Genomic DNA, 25,291 nt, shown 5'->3' with positions numbered 1-25,291 from the left:
ACCTACCTTTCTACAAATGTGGTTTGGGTCTGTGAGACTGTTACGGGGTGCGAGTGAGATCACACCAGACATTTCTAAGATTTTTTTTTCTAGATTGCCATTGATTTGAAGTGATTAAAAATTAAATAAGTAATGATACATTCTCTTTAAATGATTGCTTACAGATCTATAAAAATGCTAAATAAAATATATAAGAACTTACAGAACTTATAAAGGTGCCCATGATTTAGTTTTGTAAACTGAACACACAGGTTGTAATATAGCATTGACTTCATGATTGTGTCTATGCATGCGAGCACATACATATGTATTTATTTGTAAGGATAACTTCTACCTAAGGAGGTTGGTATGACGTGTCTTCTTTGCTTGATTTCTGTGCAGTGGACATCTATTTTTTATAATCAAGAAAAATCAATAACAATATTTGTGGTTAAGATTGGAAGAATCCCATAAGCGAGATAGGAAGTTCCCATCCTTAGTGTGGGTAAAGGAGGTGGCAGAAACCTCATCATGGATCTGTTCTTGGCTGGTTTTGTGGTTCAAGTGATTTTAAACCTGGGATGAATGGGAGTGTTGAGACTGTGGTCTGATCAATCTTTCGGTCTTCATTCTGAAAGGCATCAATAATCTGATAAGTGCTATTTGGGGCCCAGTTCCCCACGTAGGGTTACCTGTCCTTTTAGTGGGCTTTTGCTTGTTCTTTACCTTGTCTCCAAGCCAGAAGATATTCTTAGCACTTTCCAATGTGGTTTAGATTCAAATGATTTCAGTATTTACTTGCAAACAACTGGCTAACAATGCCACTTAGGTGATTAGAGCTTGCTCATCTGCTAATTGGTGCTTTAGGCTCTCCTCCTCCTAGGGACTTGGAGAGACAGGGACTTCATCTTTCTTGATTACATTTGAAAGGGAATGATTCCAGGCCCTTTAGGAAAAGGTTTCTGGATTGTAGAACTGCCTAACCACCAGAATATTTACATCTCAAAGGAACAAAGAAATCATGGCTTCACTTTGCCCTCTAGAGAACCAGCTCATTGCCTGGAGGCTGCATGTCTAAGCCCTAAAGAATTTTAAAAAATACTGCAGGTTAAGTCAGGGTGGTCAAGTGTGGACTCTGGCCCAGTGGAGGGCAGCAAGTGTTAAAGCCACAGGAGTCTGTCAGGGCTGGTTGAGGTCAGATTAGAGTCTCCTTTGGTGTCCTTTGCATCCCAAGTCATTTGTATCCTGCTTCTATGCCCACAGATAAACCTAACCATCTGATTTTTTAAAAAATGATTTAGGTCCCAACAATTTAGTAAGTATTTATGTCCTAGCAACTTACTTATTCTTTTCAAAAACTGGCTGAATCTAGACATTTAATGTACAATGTGAAGACAAAAAAAATTGATTGCATTTGGAATTCATACTGTTGTAGGATGTTGGATGCAAAAACAGGACAGCAACCTTGCTGCTTGTCTCACACAAAAGAAGGATTTTCATGCAGACAAACTCAAGTTTGCAAAGCAGGATTAATTTAGGAAAAAAGGGAAAAAGTGTTATAGGGTTTGAGCAAGATCACACCAGACATGTCTAAGATTTATTAAGGAGTCTTTATTAACCAAGCTTGGTGATAACAGGGCCCACTAGAAATAGCAAATCACAAGTCCATATGGCATTCCAGTCAATCAAAACCCCAAGAGGAACAAATGGTCATTACCCTCAAGTCCATCTGTTAAGCTGAAGACCCTTGTCCCAGCTTCCCCAACAATATAATTTATCCTAAGAGACATGCAACAAATAACCTGGACACACTTACAAAGCTGCAGACATTCACCTTTGCCTGGCTTCTCTGCCCACATTCCACTTCTGCTAGGCCTCTCCTGGAACTCCCGACAGCACACAAACCAGAAATACAAAGCATCTTAGCATTGCTACCTTCATTGTCCCATCCAAGCAGTGAACAGAGGGTGAGGAATACAGACACACAGGGGCCCTGCTCAGGGGATACCTGTCATCAGAGGTACTGGGGAGGCCAAGAGTTGGAGTGCCAGAGCAACAGAAGTGCATGAGCTAGAGAGCAAGCCCCTCCTTGAGCCTTTCTAGGGGCTTGTGAGGGGAATGGTTACACAACAATGCAATACCTTTCCCTCTCAGGTGATAGGTGAGAGTCACAGGTGGGCAGGAAGGAACACCCAGGTGGTGGGGTGCAGTGGCTTCCAAGCTTGTGACCCTGGACTCACTACAAAAGGGTTCCTGCCATGGTAGCAGAAGGGAGTTCCATGTGTCCTGAGGAAGAACTCTAGACCTCCTGCCATAGTGGAAAAGAAAAAATTCCAAGGTAATGGTGAAGATGGTATCTTTTATGCATCATCTCAGGGGAGTTAGCCAAAGGACAAAGGAAAGAACTTGTTCTCAGTGGCACCTGGCTCTAGAACAGACAGACTCAGGAAGGTAGGACCCGTTAACTTCTCATCCCTTCTAGTGATGAGCTGATCACTTGGGCACCATCTGACAGTGGCCCAGAGATGAGATTGGGTGGGGCACTTCTCCTTGCTTTTGTTACAACTCTTGATATGGTAAATTCCTATGTTAAATCTGTCCCTCTATCCTTCCTCAGAGAGACAGAGTCCTTGAAAAACATACTCTGGGGAAGTTAAGAAATGGGGAAGAAATACAAGTTTATATTAAAAAAAAAATAACTTGGGGACCAGAAAAATTCTAACTGCCTACTATTCCCTCTATCTCCTCACACAGTACTAAATGAGTGGATTTTATCTACTCTTGCTACAAAACAGCAACAAATCAAAGAGCTATGTGAGCTGTGATGGATATATTTATTTGCTTCACTTCACTTTATATATAATATCATGTTTTCTGCCATAAATATATAGCATTTTATTAAAAACAAAGTTATACACATAGTTTGGATATTCTTTATTTTGAATTGCATGCAATTATTGAGTGATTTTGCTATGTGTACCTGTTGGCTTCTGTACAAATATTAAGAGCTTGGAATCAGTTGTTGATTCGACATTATAATTGTTGACTCCCTATTAATTATTAACCCAGCTTATTTGAGATGAGCTGTGATTAAAAGGAATATTTTATGAGCTCATGTTGAAGCTGAGCTTTGTGAGCTAGTCAGTCACAAAGTGCCTGACAGATGTGGCCCTCACTTCTCTTGGACATTCGGAATATCCTTGGAGCCCCTGGAGATCCACTTTGCCCCCCAGAGAATCCAGCTCATTGCCTGGAGGCCATGAGTCTGAACCCTGAAGCTTTCCACATCCCTGGTGGCCTCAGCTAATACAGACACCTTTCTTCCTGATTTTTGCCTTCCTTCTCTTTATTCCATCTTCTGTTTTAAAATTTTATTTGTTTATGTAAAAGGCAGAGAAGATGTGTATGGGAAGAGAGAGAGTCTTTAACTTGTTGGTTCACTCCTCAAATGCCTGAAACAGCTGAGATGTGGCCAGGCTGAAGCCAAGAGCCTGGGTCTCCATTCACACCTCCTACATGAATGTCCAAGACCTAACTGTTGGGGGCATCATGTGTTGGCTTCCCTCTCACGTTAGCAGGGAGCTGGGTGGGAAGCAGGTTGGAATTCAGTCCCAAGCACTTTAATATGGAAAATAGGCATTCAAAACAGAGGCTTCACCTGCCATGGTGGGTTCCACGGTGCCCACTCCTTTTAATTCCTTCTTCCTTTAAATATCTAAACAATATAGTAATTCAGTATGATAAAATATTATTTTATGTAAGCTGATGATACTCTTTGCAACATACAGAATTTGTGTTCTGTCACTTAGGGAAAATAAAGGGCTCCGATAATAGTGAGATATGTTGAAAATTAAGCAGTCACAACCACCTAAGAATTGTTTGAAATCTGATGCATGTATTGATCTAGGGTTTGGTTTGTGATTAAAGTACCTTCACAAGTGACTGAATAACCATTTGTCATGTGAAACTCACTCTATGTTATGGCTGATGTCTTTCTTCCACATGACTGTGCATGAATGATTAGTACTTTATGACACCTAACAAAGAAACACGGTGATTGCCTCTGTGCCTTCTTGCAGGTGTTTGCCCAACTACTGTGAACATGGTGGTGAATGCTCCCAATCCTGGAATACCTTCCACTGTAACTGCACCAACACGGGGTACAGAGGAGCCACCTGCCATAACTGTAAGCCAGACACACCTGTTTGTTCTGTCCCTGTGATGACTTCCTTGCTTCTTTTTCCCTTTTCAGTTATAGGTTGATGTTTCCAGCTAGGTGCACTCCTGTGCTGGAACAGGCAACTCTGAGTTTTAGCATCCAGTTACTCTCCAGGGCACTTCTTGTGTATGACAGAAACATAATACAAAAAGTACAAGAGTAAGATAGCTGGAAAAAGAGAAAGCAGGTAGAGAAAGCAAATATGTCTAAGGATAAGAAGCAAAATAAAATGTAGAGCACATGGTCATTTTATTCTGTTACCTGACATGGCTCTGAACTTTCTGGAAGTCATGAAATAAACAGACATAATCAACTGCCAAGCCATTATTCATGGTACAATTATTTTTTTAATTTATTTTATTTTATTTTTATTGGAAAGGCGGATATACAGAGAGGAGAGACAGAGAGCAGAGACAGAGAGGAAGATCTTCCGTCCGATGATTCACTCCCCAGGCGGCCGCAACGGCTGGAGCTGAGCCAATCCGAAGCCAGGAGCCTCTTTGGGTCTTCCACGCAGGTGCAGGGTCCCAAAGCTTTGGGCCGTCCTCGACTGCTTTTGCAGGCCGCAGGCAGGGAACTGGAAGGGAAGCAGGGCTGCCAGGATAGAACTGGCGCCCATATGGGATCCTGGGTGTGCAAGGCGAGGACCTTAACCACTGCGCCACCACGCCGGGCCCTATTCATGGTACAATTAAACCCCAGAAATTCTCAGAAACAATGCTGAACAGATTGTGGGAGGGTTAGTTTATTCCAATGAAAATAAATCTCTCTCTCTCTCTTTTCTTTTTTTAACAAAAAAGGCAAATCATATTTGCAGAGAGAAGGAGAGACAGAAAGATCTTTCATCTACTGGTTCATTTCCCAAATGGCCACAATGGCTCAAACTGAGCTGATCTGAAGCCAAGAGCCAGGAGCTTCTTCCGGGTCTCCCACATAGGTTCAGGGTCCCAAGGCTTTCGGCCACCTTCCACTGCTTTCCCAGGCCATAAGCAGGGAGCTGGGTGGGAAATGGAGCAGCCAGGACACAAACTGATGTCTGTATGGGAATGTGGTGCTTGCAACATGAGGATGTACCCATTGAGCCATTACGCCAAGCCTCCAGTCATGAGATCTTATTCTCATGAGCTGGTCACCATCAAGCCCTGCCCTGCTCCAGATAGCCCAATGGGAATTAGGTTTTAACACATTAAGCCTGGGGCTAGGGGTACAACCCACTTCAATCAGGATAAGGGTGTAAATAATAGTTTTCTTGATCATAATGGTTCACTATTTTCCAATGCCCATTGTTGACTTACCATCATATACCCTATATTGATTTGGATAACACTGTAATAGGAGGGCACTAATTTCCCTAATAAATAGTGGGGTAATACAGAGATCTTAATCAATCTGTCCAAGGCTACTTCAGTGATTGAGCCTGGAAAACCTTCTGTGGCGTGAGGGATTAAAACCAAGAACCTTTTCCTCTATTATGAACCATGCATTTTTCTAGTGAAGTTATTACATGTGCTGTTGATGCTCAGCCATTTTGTTGTCCACTTGGGTGATCTATATGGCGGGAAAACCGTTATGCCCATTGTTTCTCATGTTATTCCTGTCATTTATGAACAATTTACCTCTTAGGGGTATCCCTTATAGCCTTGACTTCAGGCAGAAATGTTAGGTGCACAGTCCTCAGCCTTACCACCCTGGGTCTGTTACATCGCACACTGCTTTGTATGCCTGCAGAGTTGAGATGGAAGCCTGGGCTCCAAGGTTAGGCAGGGTGTGAGCAGGAGACTCTGCTGGCCCACCTGCTGTGGCCACAGTCCTTCCTAAGTTGTATCAATTATATAAATATATTTGAGTGCCTCTGAAGATTTTATGAATAACATTTGCTGATGATAAACCACATTTCACCCATAATCAGGGGTTAAGTTACTTGTAATCTATAATGGGAACAAAACAAAGTGATCAGCCTGTAGAGGAATGGAAAGAATATTGACATCGTTATTTGAAATTGTTGTGATATTGACACATTGGCCACGTTATTTCAGGTTGTCTCAAATACTCATTAATGCGATTATAAAATTTGAAAAATATTCAAGGAAGAATATCTTGATTCTTTTTTTTTTTTTTTTCTGATGCTCAGAGGAAACTTTCTACCTTTGGCTAGGTGTCCAAAAGTGTGCATGACAGGAGGGTTTTGATATCAAACCTGGTGCGGTTATGTGACAGGCACCCAGCTTCGGTTCCAAACACACGGAGACTACTGCAGGAACTTGTTTCATAGAACTATTTCTTTTGCTTTGAATTTTAAATTTCGTGAATTTTTATTTTAGAGAATCAGAGAACCTTTCCTTTGTGAATAACTTAAAAAGTCATTGATTAGGAACTTTGTGAATCCTACTTATTTTATGAAAACAGCATTTTATAGCTAATTTCATGTAAGAAGGAATATAATTACAATGCCAGCTAAAATTTTTTTATTGTTTAATTATCGGATAACAGCAGATTGTCTAAGGAAGTTCTACACTTGTACTTTAACTATTGGGTTACCACAAGGTGATTTTAGAATTTGAACTTCGAAAGTGAATGTCTTAAGACCAGAAATCATATCATTCTTATAAGGTGTAAATATTTAAACACCAATCTTCTCTTCTCTTGATTTTTGCAATGTAAAAATATGCTAAATTTCCATTTTTTACAAAGTTTTCTCATATTTCTTTGGTGATAAAAAGCAGTAAAATACAGTCTCATTCTTTTTCCCATATGGTCACTTTGATTCATATTAATTAAAAGGCTGAGTGTTATTCTAAAACATTTTTTTAACTTTTTTAATGTATAACCTAAGATGGTAAAAATTAGAGATCTGGGTCCCAAATTAAGATCTGAGATATTCGTTTGCTGCTCTTGCATTTATGCCAATGTGGTTTTTCCACAGCCATCTATGAGCAGTCCTGCGAAGCCTATAGGCACCAAGGCAACACTTCAGGCTTTTACTACGTAGATTCGGATGGAAGCGGGCCCCTGGGACCGTTCCTTCTCTATTGCAATATGACTGGTGAGTAAGTCAACTCTCATTTGACAGCAGCATTTTATCATGAATGCTTTACTTAGACAAAATTAAAAGGAAAGTTGACTTCATTTGCCACTTGATTAAGATCTATGCTGTTCAATAGAGCTGAAAATATCTTTAAAAAATAGTTAAGTGGTAATTATTTAAAATATTGTCATTTCTCTATGTATGTGGTACTTGTAGAAAATGTGAAAATTGAAGTTTCCTAATATGTCCCACAGTAAAAGACGTAGGCATTATTGTTTTTTGGAAAATATTGATAACAATAACAGCTTTGAGATAGATACTTTTGAAATATATGCAAGCATACGCTTATCTTATATACATAACTTTACATAGAAATTGTCATAGAGAAGGTTTTGATCTAAAAAAAAGAAAAACAGAAAACTTCCCAAAACAACTAACTAAAGGATATTTTTAAAATTTGGTAGCAGGTAAACATAGAACAACTCAGCAGCATATATCAGTGTTTGGTTAACTGAAGAAAATTTCCCTCTGTTAACATTAACACTACTCTCTTCACTTCTGAACTGGAGGTTCTAGCCAGTGCATAAAGCAAGAGAAAGAAAGGAAAATGTAAGTATTAAAAGGAAAAGCTACTATTCTCATAACTTAGACGTGGCCAGGTTATATATTAGGAATATACTTAACAACTTCTGAATGATCAATTATTCTAAATTATTAGGGTTTTCACTTAATATGAAATTAATACCCAATTAATTGTATTTGTGTTTACCAGTAATGAGCATTAGAGAATGACTTTTTGGAAGGTTACATTTTCAATAACATCAGGGATCTCAAACACATAGAAATAAATCTAATGAAAGATGTGTGAGGCTTCTACATGATTAAGTACAAAATGTGTTTTAGATAAAAAGTTGCAAATAAACAAAGCAGTATAAACTGTCATTGAGTGGAAGAAATAGTATCGTACAATGTCAGTGTTTCCAACCAAGAAACTGATTCAGTGAAATTCTAAGTCAGAATTCCTCAGAATGTGTGTTGCAGGTGTGATTGTTTTGTTGAAAATGCGCAAGCAGATTCTGAACACTGTGAGCAAAGCAAAGGAATGGGAACAAAGCCACACTAACACTGGAGAACAAACTGAAGGATTCAACTCCACTAGAAATAATGACATTGTGATATTAGCCTGAGTGAGACAGTGTGGTTGGCACAACAAAGACACATGGATGAATGAAACTGAGATTCTTCGTATAGACTCATTCAAATGCCAATAACCGATTAACTTCCAAGGTGATATTAGTGTGCAGTGAACAAAATTTTTTTTCAAGTAGTGATGCTGAGAGATCTTGTCTAAAAATACTCCCCTCCCCCGAGAAAAGCATTGATTTCTTCCCCATCATAATAAAAAAAATGGATTCCAGAACAACTGGTTTGTCCATTGTTGGAATCCACCAGCAACAAGTGATTATCTACATCCTGATTTAATTTAAGTTACTAATAAAATCAAATACGTTAACCCCATTTTCAATTGTAAATTTAAATAATGGCATTGAAATAACATGAAATTAATGCTGAGTTACCAAGTCTGCTTGGCCATGGTTTGACTGCTCCATGTCCTCCTGCAGCTGGCAGGAAATGCTTTTATCACACCGATGTAGAATCTGTCCATGAGTGCAGCAGGTCAGTACTTTATGGGAGGAAGTAAAAGGCAAAGGATGACATTAAATGGAGGCCAAAGGTGTCACAGAGGAGGATTTGCTGCTTACAATGGGGCAGTGAATATTTGGAAAAAGAAGCTTACAGATGAATACAACGAGTGTTAAGTCATCAGTTGTAGAGTCTAACTTTATACGTCTGGAAATACAGCAAATCCCAACTGCTGGGTACTGGAGTATGACAGTAAGTGCAATCGTGACAGAAGAGAAGGTCAAGTGGTAAAATCTAGGTGACTGACATTTAGGGTGAAGTTACTCTTGCTGTTTTTCATGGTGCATGGGCTTGATGGATTCCATTTGCTTTCACATACATTGAGAACTCTACTTTGTATGCCAGAGTAACCCAAACTGAATGATGGTCTCTCGTGCTTGTCTCCTTGGGGACAGCACCCTGTCTGTGCAATGCAGGCTCGCAGCTCCTGAGACAGGCTTGACTCAGTGGTTGGGCTGGGGCAATGGAATCCATGTCCTCCATGTACACCTTAACCTGGAGTGTTTGACTTAGGGTTCTCAGACTTCAGGGTGCTTAGGACACTGCATTGTGAGAGAACTACCATTTTAAGTGCAGAAAGACTTCACAGAGAAAAAAAAGGAATTGTTGCAAGTACGAAGTGTGAATGCAGGAGTGAAAGTCTTTTTTACAGATTATGTTGATCAGAATATGAGTGACATTTTACTGTTTGTTTCTAGAAACCTGTGGAACATGTGTCCCACAGATGCATCCTGAGCTTCTCACACATACCTCTTCTACAAAGTTTTGATTCTTAAAATGACGTATCTCTAAGTTCCTACACATTGTTAGTCTTTGAAGCTTTATGAACATACACACTGCAAAGTGTCTGTAAAGCATCTACGAAACATTGCAGTAGCAAATATTGAAACACCCCTCCTGGGAAAATAGAGTTAAGATTAGGTTACTGCAAACTTGTAGCTGTGATATTCTCACCAGCTGATCAATGCGTAGTAGCTGTATTTTCTGAGTGTGTTGGTTAGAGATATTTTACTTAATACATATTGTTGATTCATTAACATTGAGTTTTGGTTTAACAGCAGTGGAACTCATGGCTGAACAAAGCTCACCTAACATATGGTTTCTCTTCAAAGCTCATCACAGCCCTCTCTATTTAGGGTCATGAGACAGCACTTCATTTCCGTTCAGACAGGCCATTGTCAGCAACAAAGTCACCAACTGGAAACACACAGATGCAGAAAAATGGTCCAAAGCAAATAGGGCATCTGTTTATCATCTGAGAGTTGAAACAGACCTTACCTGGGAGATACATGTGTTAGACACCCCAGTTTTCACTTTCTGCGCATGAGCACAAGTGACTAAAAAGGCCTTGGGGTAGTAAACACATTTTTAGCAAATGTGAATATTTGCAAACAAGGATTGATTTCCTCTTTGTCTATTTGTCATATATACCTTTATTATGGATTATAATGCAGTAATATATAGGTCACGTATAAATCAGTAGGCCATGTGTAAATCATTGAATTGCATCTGCAGGATGTTGAGGGACGAGACCAGATATCCAGAGACAGCTAGGAGTCTCCGGGAGCTCTGTAAAACTTTAACAGATGTGAACAAAAGTGACAGCCCCAGAGCATAACAATCCCAGAGAGAAATGCCTGCAGCATGCAGCCAGAAACTCCTCATTGATCTGCTCTTGCAAATGAGGAATCCATGACTCGAAGCAGGGCGAATGGAATAGGTTGAAGAATATCAGCAGGGCTAGATCAAGAACTGAAGTCTCTGTCTCCCACTTTTTTACAGCCTTAGAATCACTATCTTCTATCAATGTCTCATTGCTCATGGCCAGTAACTTGTCTTCTAATTATAAAAATCAAGTGTAACCTCTGTGAAAACCAGACAAAATGCTGAATCAGTAACCTACAAATGTGGAGCTTAGAACAAAAACCCAATTATGTTAGGACTTGTGTCAAATTAGTGAATGTATATTAAAACACCTTAAGCATTCTGAACTAAGGGAATCAATCAAACAAACAAAAAATCTCCATTTTGCTTGAATAATTTCCTCCAAGGTATAGGAGGCTGAAATTTCTTTGTAAGCAGAATATCCAAATATAATTTAAGAAGAATTAGAATAAAATCAATCCCTGTGGCAGTCCCTGTTGAGATACCCTGGGCTGCTTTTTCTCTATACCAAATTCACCAGGTTTTGTAGAATGAGATAGTTTTGTGTTCTAGAAATTTCTCATCATCAGACACTACGCCGTCAGGGGGATGTCGGTGGGGGGAAGCTGAAGACTGCTGTCCAGCTTCTGCAAACATGGCAATTCTGAGACTTCCACTCATCCCTCCCCACGGCACCGTTGTCGGTGTTCCAGGACGTGTGTTTCCTGATTCGGCAGGCTCCCGGAGCAAAGCCTGCATCTCAGAATGGTTAGTTAGTTTCCCATGGAATTCCGAGAGAAGAATACCCCAAGCCATTGAATGAGAAGGTTGTGGCATATAGGACTTCTAATAGCAGAATTATTTTTACTCCGGAGATTTCAGTAAGGGTTTACTCACTAATGGCCATTACTCAGAGGCAGCCTTGCTCATGTCTGCTTTGGCCCCCCAGTGCTCGCCGCTCTCCCCTGCTCTCCTGGGCGCAGTGTGTGTGAGCTGCACTACCATCTTCATCTTCATCACTTCTATCACCCTCAGCTATTACGGGCGCAGCAACACAGTTTTGCGGCTGTGTTGCTTAAACAGCATGTTTTCTTTTTCTTTACGCTGTTATCACACTAAAACATAGCAGGCAACCTAACGTAAATCAAGTTCTTAATTACTCAGTTGCTTTATTCACAATTCGTATTAGAAATCTCTTCAGAGGGAGACCCTGGTAGGCCCTAACTGCCATTCCATTTTCTAAACTCCGTAGATTTTTTTCTATCTATCTTAGCTATCTCTTCTGATTCATTTCCCTGTGTCTCCATACTTAACAACTGTTTTTGCCATTACGCAAAGGATAATTCTTTTTTTTTAGCAAATAAAATCATGACTCTCACACGGATAAAACACTGAAAGCTAAAAATTGCATTTTAGAGATTTTGTTGACTGCATTATTTTAGCATAATATATGCTGTTGAATGCATTATTAATAAAACTGTTACAACAAGTTCAAAAGAAAACCAGAAGAACTGACCCACTGACACATCGGGAATATTGAAATGAACATGTCAAGGAATGCACACTGGCTTCTTACCCTTTGGAGGAACAAAGTGCACGGAACTTCTGCCAGGTAGCAGCTTTGTATAGAGGAAACGCTTGCTGGAAGGAAGCTATGCCTTGCTTTCTAAGAAGCCAGTCAAACAAAACCCCTGCCTGCTGAGACTGGACAGCTGTGTCAGGCACGCGTTGAGAACTTGTCCTGTGTGCAGGTTAGGGTTAGTGAATTCCTCAAGAGACAGAAAGGGCTAACACCGCACCGAGTGTCCGTTCTCCAAGAGTGATAAATAAAGAGCTGCAAAATTTTTGAAATATTTGTACTTTTTTCAGAATATACATCTTTCACAAACTTTTAGATGCCTTTAAATGCAGAGATGCAAAACGTTTGCACTAAATTAAATTGATCATTTAATTAGTTTTCCTCAATTATTTAAATCACCCTGATAGACGGGTGACAGATGGATAAATAGATGTAGATATTACATGTATGTGTGGCAAAATAGCTTTTTCATTTAAAAAAATAAATGAAAATTTAATAAATGAAAATTTCAGTCATGATCGAGTCAGAATAAGATAACCTGAAAAGTTGCATCCTAATCTAGATGGTGCCTTGTCCTAATTCATTCATTCATCTATTTATCCCATCATTTCTTCAACCCATATCTTCTACATGTTGTGCCAAGCCCATGTACAGGAGATGTAGACACTGTGACTCACATGTCACAAGTTGTCACTGTTCTCACAGTGGAAAAGACAAAATGCATCACAAAATATTGAATCAAAGGTTGAAACGGGATCTGTATCTTTCATGGTTTTTCTTTCTAAATACATACAGGTAAAATCATCAAGTACCACAGTCATTTCTGTAAGAACAGTAAGCAGGCTCTAAGTTGAGTAAGTTCAGATATTCCCCTTAAGCAAACACATGAAATTTGGTCCCATTTCCGTTGCTCAGTCGGTGATGAAGACTCCGTCGCATCTGCTTTGCTCCACAAGTTGAGATGGTCTGATGGAACATGTCATCTCTCTAACCACATCACTCACAGCACTTTGTCAGCAAAGTGCAATCTCTCGTAGATTCTCCTATAATATTGGAATATGCTAGAATTTCACAGGGGGAACATTTATAAAAGCTGTCCTTTAATGAATGACCCAAACAATCTGAATGTCTTTAGAACCCCTTGCCAAACCTTAACGGCCACATGTGAATGGGGAGCCAAAGACCACTAGACTTTGGTCTACGTCATCTTAGTGTGACAGAAGGCGCCGGGACCAAGAGGCATCGGGCAGGTTGATTGTCCTGAGCTTCTTCCTGCATGCCACAGGTTCACCCCACGATAAGGTTAATAGTTTTGCCAAACCAAAAAAGCACAGTCCAGCAAAGGCTAAGCTGACAGATTTGCCTGGTTAATAACAACCCCACACTTCAAACAGCCTGGTTGAGTTGGCTAGAAATACAGAGTTTTAGACCTGTGTATGGCCTACTGCTGCCATTTTGCTTTCCAAATTTGGAAGCAGGCTCAGATTTTCTAACTTTCCCAGGAATACAGATCGAGGCCAGAGCTAGGACCCCGATCTCCTGACTCCCGCACTCGTCTCCCTCCACATCTCCTGCCCTGTCCTGTTGGCCACCACCAGGTTCATTAGTGTACGGAGTGTGTTGTTTTTGACAGGAGCATTCTCATGACACAGCGCAAGGGCGAACTCGCATGCAGGGAGGAAAAGGCAAAATCATACTTCTTGCTTCACCAGAAAACTAATGCAGAAAAATAACGGAAGGCAATAAGACTATCAATTTGTCCTGTCTCGTTTAACCAGCCTCTCTCTTCAAAACTCTGATGATGGGAGAGAGGTGGGAGTGATAAATTTTAATGTGTAACTCCTTGTCTTGTTTTCAGTGTTGATCCATTTTCAAGTATTAGCTAAAAAAAGGTGGGGGGCGAGGGGGAGGATTCTACCAACTGTTACTGTTTTTCTCCAATTTGGGATATTCCTCTGCAATACACAAGAGAAATGTGACAACAGCAAATATTTAGTAGAGTTTTGACTACTTACAATCTGTTTCTTACATCTTCCATCAGAGGTATTTTGATTAATTTGTTCTCGTGCCTGCATATATCATGGCAAATATAGTTGGAAGTCTGTTGCTGGAGAAGTTGAAGGAAAGATTCAATATGTCTGTCTCCTGTTACAAACATTGTGGAGCTTTCATTTATTTTATTTGTCAGTATAATGGAAATGTTTGTGGAATTCACATTCTGGTAGTGATATTGTGGTAGATATTTTATTTTTTGTGTTAGTTGAGTGCTGAACCTTTGACAGAAGTGTTGAGTGCAAAAGAATAGCTTCTAATCATTTTACCAAATTATGCAGATCACATGCCAAAATAAATTTTGGCAAATTTAATCTAAAAAGAATTAGTTATATATTCATAAGTAAAAGTTGATAATGAATGTCACAAAATTTTCGCTTTCTTCTTTACTGGTAACATGGATATGTTGTAAATGTTCGTTTATGTATTTATTTGAAAGGCAGTGTTACAGAGAGAGCGAGAGAGACAGAGATCTTTCATTTCTTGGTTCCCTCTCCAAATGTCTGCAGTATCCTGGGCTGTGCCAAGCCCCAACCAGGAGCCTGAAACTTTATCTCAGTCTCCCATGTAGGCGGCAGAGGCCCAAGAACCAGGGCCATCTTCTGCTGCTTTCCCAGGCACGTTAGGCACTGGGTAGGACGCAGAACAGGTGACAGTTGAACTTGTACTCATACTTGGCATCATAGGTGGCAGCTTAACCTACTCTACCACAAACAGCAGCCCCAACATTAATCAGAGTGGAAAAATCATGGTTAGGGCTGGCATCGTGACATAGCAGGTAATGTCCCCACCTGCAGTGTTTGCATCCCATGTGGTTGTGGGCTTATGTACAGATGACTTCACTTTAAGCTCAGCTCCCTGCTGATGGCCTGGGAAAAGCCATGCAGAATGACCCAAGTACTTGGGCCCCACCACCCCGTGGGACACCCAGCTAAAGCTCCTGACTACTGCCCGGCGCTGTCCATTGTGAACATCCTGAGTGTGGACAGCACGTGGAAGGTCTCTCTCTCTTTAACTGTGACTTTCAAATAAAAAATCTTTTTTAAAAAGGTGTTTTTAGGAAGAAAAACATCATTGCTCAGATTGTATAATATAAAGTGTTTTACTAACTGTAATTTGCACTTTTTCTTGCACCTGGTAGCTTCAGTGAATTCCTAGTATATCAGCCATCCATAGTGGTTTGGAACTGTAATAGGGAGCATTTTTGTTCCTTTTGGAAGGAAAATAAAAATAATTATGCCGCTGTAAAAGATTGTATATCTGATTCCATGACATGAAACCTTTAATAATCACATTTCCTAATACTTTTCATCCTAAATATTGTCTCGCTAACTTACATGGAAAGGTCAAATAAAATCAGCACAAATACATGGGGATAGTATACCTTTCTGGGAAAAGAATCTATTGACTGCAATTTCCAAGTCCGAAGAATCCATTTGCATTGATTGTGTTTCTCAAAGAGCTTTGATGACTAGCAGGCTCTGACTCAGAGAAAAGGTGATTTTGATTTTCTTTATTTATTTTAACTTTTGCAGACTAGTGACGGTCTCCTCTCTTTCTTCCCCATTTCTGCATACAAGAAACGGCCTGGACCGTCATCCAGCACAACGGCTCGGACTTAACCAGGGTCAGGCACATGGACCCAGAGAACCCACACGCCGGGCTGTTCAAGTACGTGGCCAGCATGGAGCAACTGCAGGCCACAATTAACCGTGCGGAGCACTGCGAGCAGGAGCTGACTTACTATTGCAAGAAGTCACGGCTGGTGAACAAGCAAGGTGAGTAAACCAAGGGCGCACCTGTCACCTGGCCTTCCCGCTCCACCAGCTCCTGAGGGTTTCATTTTGTGAAGGGGATGGGGCTGCTCAGTGCCTGCATCCTTAGCACAGGTATCACAGCGTGGAAATCGCAGGGATGCTTTTGCCTAAAGAAAAGAGCAAGGTCAATGTACACTGAGCAAGCTTTGTTCAAAGACTTGATTGCTTTCAGACTCCCCTCCTGACCTTCATCGGGCAAGTCGGCAGTGAGGGCTTCATTCTGGTACCTGAAGAATGTACAGTGTTTATCCCGTTAAAGGAAAAGTGACATATAGGGTTTATTTTTATCACAGAAAGGAGCTAATAAAAAACATGACTGACTTTTTTGAAAGGGACTATTCTGTGTGGCTCATTTGCATGAGTGGTTGACAGGTAGCCTCTGGAAAGAGTTGAAAATTAGAAGGGCTGCTAGCAACACGGTTGAGCTAGTTGCTCGAGTGGACTCAGAGAAATCATTCCGCTGTTATGCCACTGATAACCAGGATGCTGCTAGACTCCGCCTTTTGGGTTTATTTTTTCTCCCTTTAGACCATCTCATTCTGCCAAACCTGCTAGCCACCCCCCGACTTTGCCTCAGAATCAGCTTTATTGGCCTAATTTTTGAAGTGAGCACATGAGCTCTCCCACGGCCCCCTGGCTTGTCAGTGTTTATAGTTCATAGCTGTCTGGTGTACAATCCAGATGAAGTTATTGTGACTTCCTGCTGCGTGTCTGTGAATGCAGATTCCTCGGCCTGGCCCTGGAACCACAGCTTCCGAACGCAGCCAGCTTGTGCAGCCCTCACGCATCCCCCACACTGCCTTCAAACTGCCAGGTGAAGGTTTATTTTTCCTTTAGATCAGAGAGATTCAAAGACATTGGTACAAGAAACCATTTCATCGGCGGTCACTCCTGCTTGTTGTCCTAGCAGGGGGCTGGAGTGTCAGGTAGGATGACGACTCAGAGAGAATTAAAAAAGAAATGTTTCACGTCCAAACTGTTGAACTGTGACTCTCCTGGGAGAAACTGTGAGAAATAATGACTTGTTCCTCCTGCTTTACACTCCAGCTGCTCAACAGGGCCATTGCTTTTTCCTCCGTTCTCTATCTGCCCTTCTGCTCATTCTCCTCTTGTTCATTCGGCTCTTCTTTCTTTTTCAGAATGTTCTCTTTTGGTCATGGACCTCTATGCGCCTATCCCATGTCCCCAAAATGCCAGTTGCATCTTTGAGCCCTAACCAGACACCTGTCATACAAAGAACATAGAATTTACAGAGGGAGAGGGCTGAATTCAAATCCCAGGTCTCTCAGTTCATAGGTATAGGATTTGTTCAGATGAACATTGGATCTCTTTTCTCTTCTCTACAGTGGAACCAATAGTATCAGCCTCCCAGGAGAGCAGGAATGTTGGGGAACATCATGCATGCCAAGTGCACAAAGTGAACCTTTCTCACTGCACGGTGTCCCTGGCGCAGTTGTTGTAGTCCACATGCCTGGTCTGAAATGTAATCTATCATTCGTTGTTGCTGCAGTTGTCCTGGAATCTTAAAAAAAAAAAAAAAACATGAAAAGATAAAACAAATCTAGAAGTGCGTTCTAGGAGAAACAAGAATGGCAGTTCTGCAAGTCCAGAGGAAAGCCATGGAATACAGTGAATGAACTGGGTTGTTTGGCCAGGGACCTCCTGTGGTATTCGGGCTTTGCCCTCATGTCCTCTCCGGTCAGTGATGTCATCACGAAGGCACGGTTTCCTTCTTTTGTAACGGTTGAGTGGTAGTCTGTTGTTTGTAAATATCCGCTCGTCTGTCAGCAGTTGTAGGTTATTTCTGTATGGTAGCTACTATGAATGGTGCTGCCATGAAAGAGAGCAGCTGCCTGTTGGCAAGAGCAGAGGACGTTATCAGCCAGACAGAGGCCAATACTGCATGACCTCACTCATCCGGAAAGGGTTCTCAAAGTCCTGGGAAAGTCGTGACGTTTCATTTTAAATTTGATTTTTTTTTTAACCTGAGAGACAAAGAAATGGTGGTTCAGCTAGACAAAGCAAGAAGCAGTTTCTGTCAGCTGGTTCCCCAGATGTTTGCATTGGCTGTGCTGTGCTGCAGACTGGAGGCGGGAATGCAAACTAGGTCTCCCATGTGGGTGGCCAGAAGCCTACTGCTTGGGTCATCACTGCCACCTCCCAAAGTCTGCATTAGCAGGAAGGTAGAATCCAGCATCAGAACCAAGTACTGAACCCAAGTTCTGTGATATTGGATGTGGGCACTTTAAGCACTGTGTTAAATGCCCACCTCTACTTAAACTCTTCACTATATTTTTGAATAGTCTAGGATGAACTGAAAGTGTTTTGAATCTTTACCACGTTCAGTGATACTTACTTCAAAATGAAGAGGGGAAATGTAGATTTGAAAATGTAGTTTGGTATCCAGGACCAATATTTTCCTCTCCTCTCTCTGAATACATAACGTGTTAAGCATTACAGTGAAATAAATCTATTAAATGTTTCTAGTAGGTTTTGCCTTCTACTGATAATTGTGCGAGTAGAAAAGAGAATGAAGATCCTTGCTATTAGTACCTGTATGCTCAATGTATACTTCCGATAACTTCGCTTTCTTTTTGATGTGGTTGGACTGGCATGTGTGGTAATGGTGCAAGAGAGGTTGGTAGCATCCGCAGAAAGACTATGTGACAGCAAGATAAAATGTGTGATGACATTTGGAAATAAGGAAAAATTAATGAAAATCCTAGAGTCTCAGGGAGTCATAGTGCTAACAGAGATGTGAAAGGCAACGGAGAACAATCCTGCATCTTGGAGGAGTTGATGGATTTGATGTCGCTTGCATGCTTTTCACGCCTCTGTCCTCCAAGGACTATGATTTTCCTTCTGTTCTTCCCTCTCACCCCCAAGACAGATTGTCTACAAGCCTCGTCCCCCTTTTGGAAAGCTTTACCTAAGCACCTGGATGTTCTTTGCTCTGATTTCTTGGCATCTTGTTTAGTTGCACTCTGTGAAGGAGCTGCTTGCTGCACGTTCACCTTGGAAAGATGTATATTTCTCTTTTTTCTTCTTGAGGGACATGTTCACTTTTTAAAAAAATTATTTTTCATGATGTTTATATCATTTATTAGTGGGAAGGATCAAGGATTAGGGAAAAGTGGGTGAGACCAGTGTTTTGAAAAGGAGTACGGGGGGAGAGATAAGCTACACCCAGCCTCCAACAGTCTTACAACCCAGGGATAGGGAACTGTCACCTGGTGTCATCTCAGGGTCACAGATGTGGAGCATGCTCCAAGGGTTCTGCTCAAGTGATTTCAATACTTCTGATACTTCTGAAATGTTGCTGATCTTGCTGCTCCCAGGATGAGGGAATTCTTCTAAGGTCCATTGGCTGGCAAAGTCCATCTTAGAGTCTCCATTCGCCCAAATTTTTGCTGTCAGTGCCTGACTAGGGTAGGTAGTTGACCAATTTGTTCTGCCTTCCTTTCTCTGCGATGGTACATGATGTCTTCTGCAGGCCCCAATGGACTGCTGTATCCTCCATGTGCATCTGAGTATGCTGTCCACTGCTCCACTAAGGCCACCGAGTAGGCCTAGTTCTGACACAAGCACGCCACGGTCAGACCACAGATCCTGTGAATTTCCCTATGATTGGAGTTCTGAGTCCAGCAGTTCAGTTGTGGTGGTGGTGGGGATCCCCAAAGAAACCTCATCTGAAGTGATCCCAGATCTGGCTTTCTGTGTGCTTGCCAGTGCAGAGTCTGGGTCTGTCCATCACCCACATCAGCCTACACACAGTAGTTGCAGTTGCTGTTTTTTTGCAGCCCGATGTCTTACATAAACCAGTCCTGCTGCACCCATTTCCAGCCCTGGGTCTTGCACTCCCCAGGCAGTTCCACAGTCTAACTTAACAGAATTTGCCCCCAGCCCCTGCATTTGCCAGCTGATGCTGTGGCAAAGCCCAAGCAGCCTGTACTTAGTCTGGCTCATGTATGCACCAGTGGATGCAGTTGGTTAATCCAGCCTGGCTCTCTCCCTAACCCAGCTCACATGCAGACCAACAGGTGTTGTGGCCCTGCCCAGCTTGGTCTGCTCCTGATCCCAGTTCTCATGCTTTCCAGTGGGAGTAGTGGCCCAGCAGGGCCCCATACCCACCTCTGGCAGCCCTCTCTCCTGGCTCACACCCCCAGCCCGGGTCTCACATGTGCTGGTTGAACACTGTGGCCAAGTCTGGCATGGGCTGCCTCACCTCAGCATTTCCTGGCAAGTGTTGTAGCCCTGCATGGCCCAGTCTGCCCCCAGTGGTGGGTGCCATGCGCTACCCCAGCACAGCCAGCCCCAAATCCCGACCCTAATATGAACTGGCTTGTGTTGTGACCCCGCCTGTCCTACGCCCATCCCTCGTCTTGGTCTTTAACATAGAATGTTACAGTCTTACCTGTCCCAGCCTGCCCCCAATGCAGCACACATGGAGGTTAGGTCTGAGGCAGACCAGGTTGGACCAGTTTGTAACACCCACTGGCAGATCCATTCACTGGTGCCTGCTGCAGCCTAGCCATGTCCAGCCTGCCCTCATCCTTGGCTCATGCAAACTGATAGGTGTGATAGGCTAGCCTAGCAAGACCCACACTCCAGCCTGGCTCCTGCGCATGCCATTGGGCTAAGGTTGGCCTGGTCCTGCTCCAACCCACACACTTGCCCGGACTCACCAACACCCAGACCTGAATCACAGGCTCAGCAGTGGGAGGTATAGCCCAGCAGGGGAGGTTTCAGGTTCCCCCATCAGTCCTACTCCCAGACCAGATTTGACATGTGCTGGCTGGTGTTAAGCCCTTACCTGGCATAAGCTGCCCCCTCCATTCTGGCCTTTGTATGAGCTGGTAGATGTTGCATCCCAGGCCACCTCACACCATATTCTTCAGTGTGCAGTCTGGACCAGTGTGGACCCAACACCAGTATCCATGAATTTCAGAGGGTTCCATGGTCATGCCTAGTTCAGCCTGTCACTACCCACAGCTCTTAAGCAAACCAGTGCAAACTGCAGTTCCACAGGAGTGGGCCCATATATTATTCCCCACAGAATCTTCCCATGGACCTGGTTCTCTTGCATGCTGGTTAGTGTCATGATTCAGCTTAATGTGACCCATCCCCTGTTCCGACTCTCACTGGTGGATACTGTGATCTAGCCCTGTCAGGTAGGCATGCAGCCCCAGCTTTAGTGTGTGCCAGTGAATGGTTTCAGGCTGTAATCCATGCTAACTGGTCCAGCTGAGATCCCCCCACGTGGGCTGATGCATCCATCTGGCCCATAAAATTCCTGCGGTTTCCCCCTTCAAACTGCTCAGTCTCAGCACCTCTTGCTTACCTGCAAGTACAGTGGCCTTCTCAACTGTAGTCCCTCAGCAGTCATTCCTGCAACATGCTCCCTCAGTGGTCCTGCTTCCCCTGCATCTCCTTGCCCATTTCCCTAATCAATTCACGGTCCCTGTGCTGAGGAGCTCATGGGTTCCCCAGCTCAGTCCACTGGCACACCACGCCAGCATGCTAACCAGATCCTCTTGGCCCCCTCCGCACAGGAACAGGCAGGTGGGGAAATCCCCGGGCTCCCTCCACTTGCCTGGGTGTGAGCCTGCGGGTCCCTCTGCTGGCTCCATCCCCATTATCCCCTCCCCCTAGATGCCAACACCCTCAGGCCACTATGAGCCTGGCCATGGTGGTAGTGTCAGCAGAAGCAAGCAGCTGTCTGTGGCAGCCAGAAATATTTACTTCCAATAAAATCTTTTGTGTTATTTTTGTATTCTCCAAATAAATGGTAGATATATGGAAGAGAAAATACAGACTTACAAATGAATCTGGAACCATGACAAAGGAACACAACATGATTTTAATGTCTAATGTCAGCCAATATATATTAGCTAAAGAAGAATTTTAAATCAAATTTGCTTTGTTGTTCTAATTAATAGTTTGCATTTTTATGCCAAATAAGCTTAGTTTTAAAAATTGTTTTCAAGAAATTGTATGAACCACTACATTGCCTTTTTGCTACTATCATGCTTGAATTAAATACAAAGTATACATTTCTTTTCAAATATAAGAAAAATAGTGTGAATCACATAAGCCTAAACAATAATTTCTTTTGAAAAAGATTTCTCAAAGAAACGTCATCAGTTACAGCATTTTAGCATATCATTGTATCAAATCAACCTTTGTCTCCTTTCTTCTTTTATTCTTTTTTAGTGATTTAGGAAGAAAAGGAATTATCCTGTAATAAAAGAATGCCAAGTATATCTGGCAGGTGTCACATTTCTCACCTTTGCCTTGCAGATGGAGCCCCTCTGAGCTGGTGGATTGGTAGAACCAATGAGACACAAACATACTGGGGTGGGTCGATGTCTGACCCTCGAAAATGCACCTGTGGCGTAGAGGGGACCTGCATTGATCCCCAGTACTACTGCAATTGTGACGCCGACCGCAACGAATGGTGATTTCCATATGATTTCTCTCTTGTAGATAAAGTTTATTTTCTTCAATTAATGAATCAAAGTGTATGCAGTGAGGCAACTGCTGAACCAATTAGTACAAAGAAAACAACTAGATAAGTGTATATTTTAATAATATATATATTAGCCAATCTGATCTTGAACATTATGACCAATGTTCTGAAATTACTCTTCATTCTAATGGACCAAACTTTATGTAAATTTTACCTTTATTGTATGATTAAATTGTGGGACCAATTATATGTGAAGTCAGTTATTATTACCTTTAAAATTCTAATATTTCCAAATTTGTTCACAGTTAATCACCAAAGCATCGGTTCAGTAATCTGCCTTTAGAAACTTTAAACATATCAACTTAGAATATTCCACAATTATGTGGACAAATTGCTCTTTTTCTTAAAGAATCATATTTTACAGTGGAAATCAGTAATATTTCAGATTTGAAAACTGAAGATATTCTGTAACGCAGAAGTGTTCCGCATGAGATCTTCATCTGTAAATGTTTAGTATTTAGAACGAGAATTGGCATATTTACTGCTCTTGCTATTTGTAAGCTAGAAAATATACGAAAATGTTCTTAACCATATTTTAGCGTGAATAAGCATATCTTACATTGCTGAACATTCACGCCTTCACAGAATTGTGGGTTTTTTTTTTTAATATTAAGCTAATCTGGCTGTAAATCTGATTGGTTTGATTTACACAGCAAACCTTAACCCCAGTGATCAGTTGACTGTTAATAAGCTCACAGTTTGCGTTATAATATGCCATTTATTTACTGGGGAAAACATCCAAATTATGTCATACGTATGTTTTATGATTAGATTGTGCTAAGCCTATCTGGAGCCATGATTGAAATTATAGTGTGACATGCTTGGTATAAAGAATAATTGCTATTACTGTAATTTTGAGGTTTATTCTCCCTTTAGAAAAACACTTTTTATTTTTCTTATTAATCTCATAAAAATTGCCTACATGGTAATATTGCATTTTGAAATATAGATAAAATGGCTTTAGAAGTTCAAACTGTAAAACCATCATGAAGAAAACTATGGAGGATCCTGAGATCTGAAAGTAGATAGGCCGCATACCACACCAGCTGTCCTCCTTCTCGGTGTGTGAGTCGGCGTGTGGAGGCAGTACCTGACCGACCGTGTTCACTGTAGCAGGAGGAGGGAATTCACCGAGGTGCGCACTGACATGTGAAGGTTCCGGGAACTGGAGTTTATATGTACAGTGCAGTCTCTGCCATAAGGAAGGCCAACATTCTGACAGCTTCAGCAAAATGGACGTGGCTGAAGTCAGTATGCTAAATATGGGCCAGACACAGAAAGCAACGTATACTTTTCTGCACGTGGAAGTAAAAGCAGAAGGGCCAATTGAACTTAAAATGGTGATTATTAGAGAATGAGAAGGACAGGGAGAGAAAGGATAGAGAGGTTGCATAGCAGGAACCTGCAGAGTAATAAATTACAGTGTTCCACACAATACAGTGTTTGTTCAAGGTGGGGGCGGGGGGAACTATAATCCGAAATGGTGCGTCACAGTCTGTATAAAGAACTGCAAGACTGAAACTGACCAGCTGCGAACTTAAAGGATAGGTAAGGAAGTGAGAAAGTTACTTGCCTGGTTTCACAGGTTTTCACTTTTGTGTTAAGTATTTCATGTATCCTATAACATACAAGTTCAAAAAAACATAAGAGACATGTAATACAAATATTACATGTTAATCAAACATTTAAAATAATTTGAAATTCAATAGATAAGGAAGTTAGAAATTAGTAGTATATAAAAAATAATTTTACGATGGCTGTCAAAAGGAATACTGAAATGAACAAATATATTAAAATGCTGTTATGTCAGCATGAAAGATGAGAAAATATGTGTCAAAAATAAATGAACTCCAATTAAAATAACAAAAGCAGGTGTTACAACCTCGGGGGCATTGATGTTTGAATTAGTAGGCTAATATTTAGAACAACGTATGAATATGTTTGAAGATTTTAAAATAAATATAATCACAGTAAGGGAACTGAGAGTACTTTAAGTAAAAACAAGAACTCAAAGAACCAAATTTTAATTGTAGAGTGTATCAGATATGAAAATTTCTAGTAGGAATTCCTATGGCTGAAGAATCACAATGTTGTGTAAGAGTTCAGACCCCAAGGAAAAAATTCATGAGTACTACACATCTTTTAAAGATGTCAGTAAATATCAAAGCTAGTTTTTATATTCTTGTCTTATTTTATAAAATTTACTTTTTAACTGTGCTGTGAATTTATAGAAATGGGTGTAAAATAGAACTGTAGCACAAATAACAAATATGTGAGTGTCTATGCATGGGATGTTAAGTAAGATATCCTTTGGCATTTTATAGTTATACCATAAAACAGACCATGTTAAATTGAGGATGCATTTTTATTTCTCAAAGCAGCCATTAAAATGCATAAGACATTTAAAATGTTAATTGTTTGAAGAGACCATCTTTACCCTGATTGGAGCAATGCATACTTGGAGTGAGACATACTGTAGCACTCCATAAATGCGTACATTTTCATGTTTATGGACATTTGAAGATGTTAAAAAGAGATATTTCTAAAAACTGACTAGACAAAATAAAATTGAATTTAAAATTTTAGTAAGTCAAAAGGAGACATCATAGGGGGAGCAGAAAGCAATGTGAGGAAAAAATAAACAAATGGCAAAATGCTGGAGCTAAAACACAATATCGGCAATTATGCTACGTGTTAATGGACTAACTATTCCAGCCACAAGGTAGAAAATGGCTGACTTAAT

At 41.3% G+C, this 25,291-nt stretch overlaps 1 protein-coding gene across 6 annotated transcripts in view; it reads left to right on the top strand.

Annotated features, from left to right (window-relative positions):
* The window catches only part of CNTNAP4 (contactin associated protein family member 4), a 250,036-nt gene that overhangs the window by 169,215 nt on the left and 55,530 nt on the right, over nt 1–25,291 (top strand). For all 6 annotated transcript variants that reach the window (XM_040982339.1, XM_040982340.1, XM_040982341.1 and 3 more), the window contains 4 exons: nt 4,059–4,165; nt 7,122–7,241; nt 15,783–15,980; nt 22,320–22,476. In XM_040982339.1, coding sequence (XP_040838273.1) covers nt 4,059–4,165; nt 7,122–7,241; nt 15,783–15,980; nt 22,320–22,476 — 582 coding nt within the window. The remainder of the gene's footprint in view (nt 1–4,058; nt 4,166–7,121; nt 7,242–15,782; nt 15,981–22,319; nt 22,477–25,291) is intronic.

This window comes from Ochotona curzoniae, unplaced genomic scaffold, assembly GCF_017591425.1.
Source record: "Ochotona curzoniae isolate NIBS_2020 unplaced genomic scaffold, NIBS_Ocur_1.0 contig_3622, whole genome shotgun sequence".
NCBI lineage: Eukaryota > Metazoa > Chordata > Mammalia > Lagomorpha > Ochotonidae > Ochotona > Ochotona curzoniae.
This window is presented reverse-complemented; position numbering and strand designations above follow the sequence as displayed.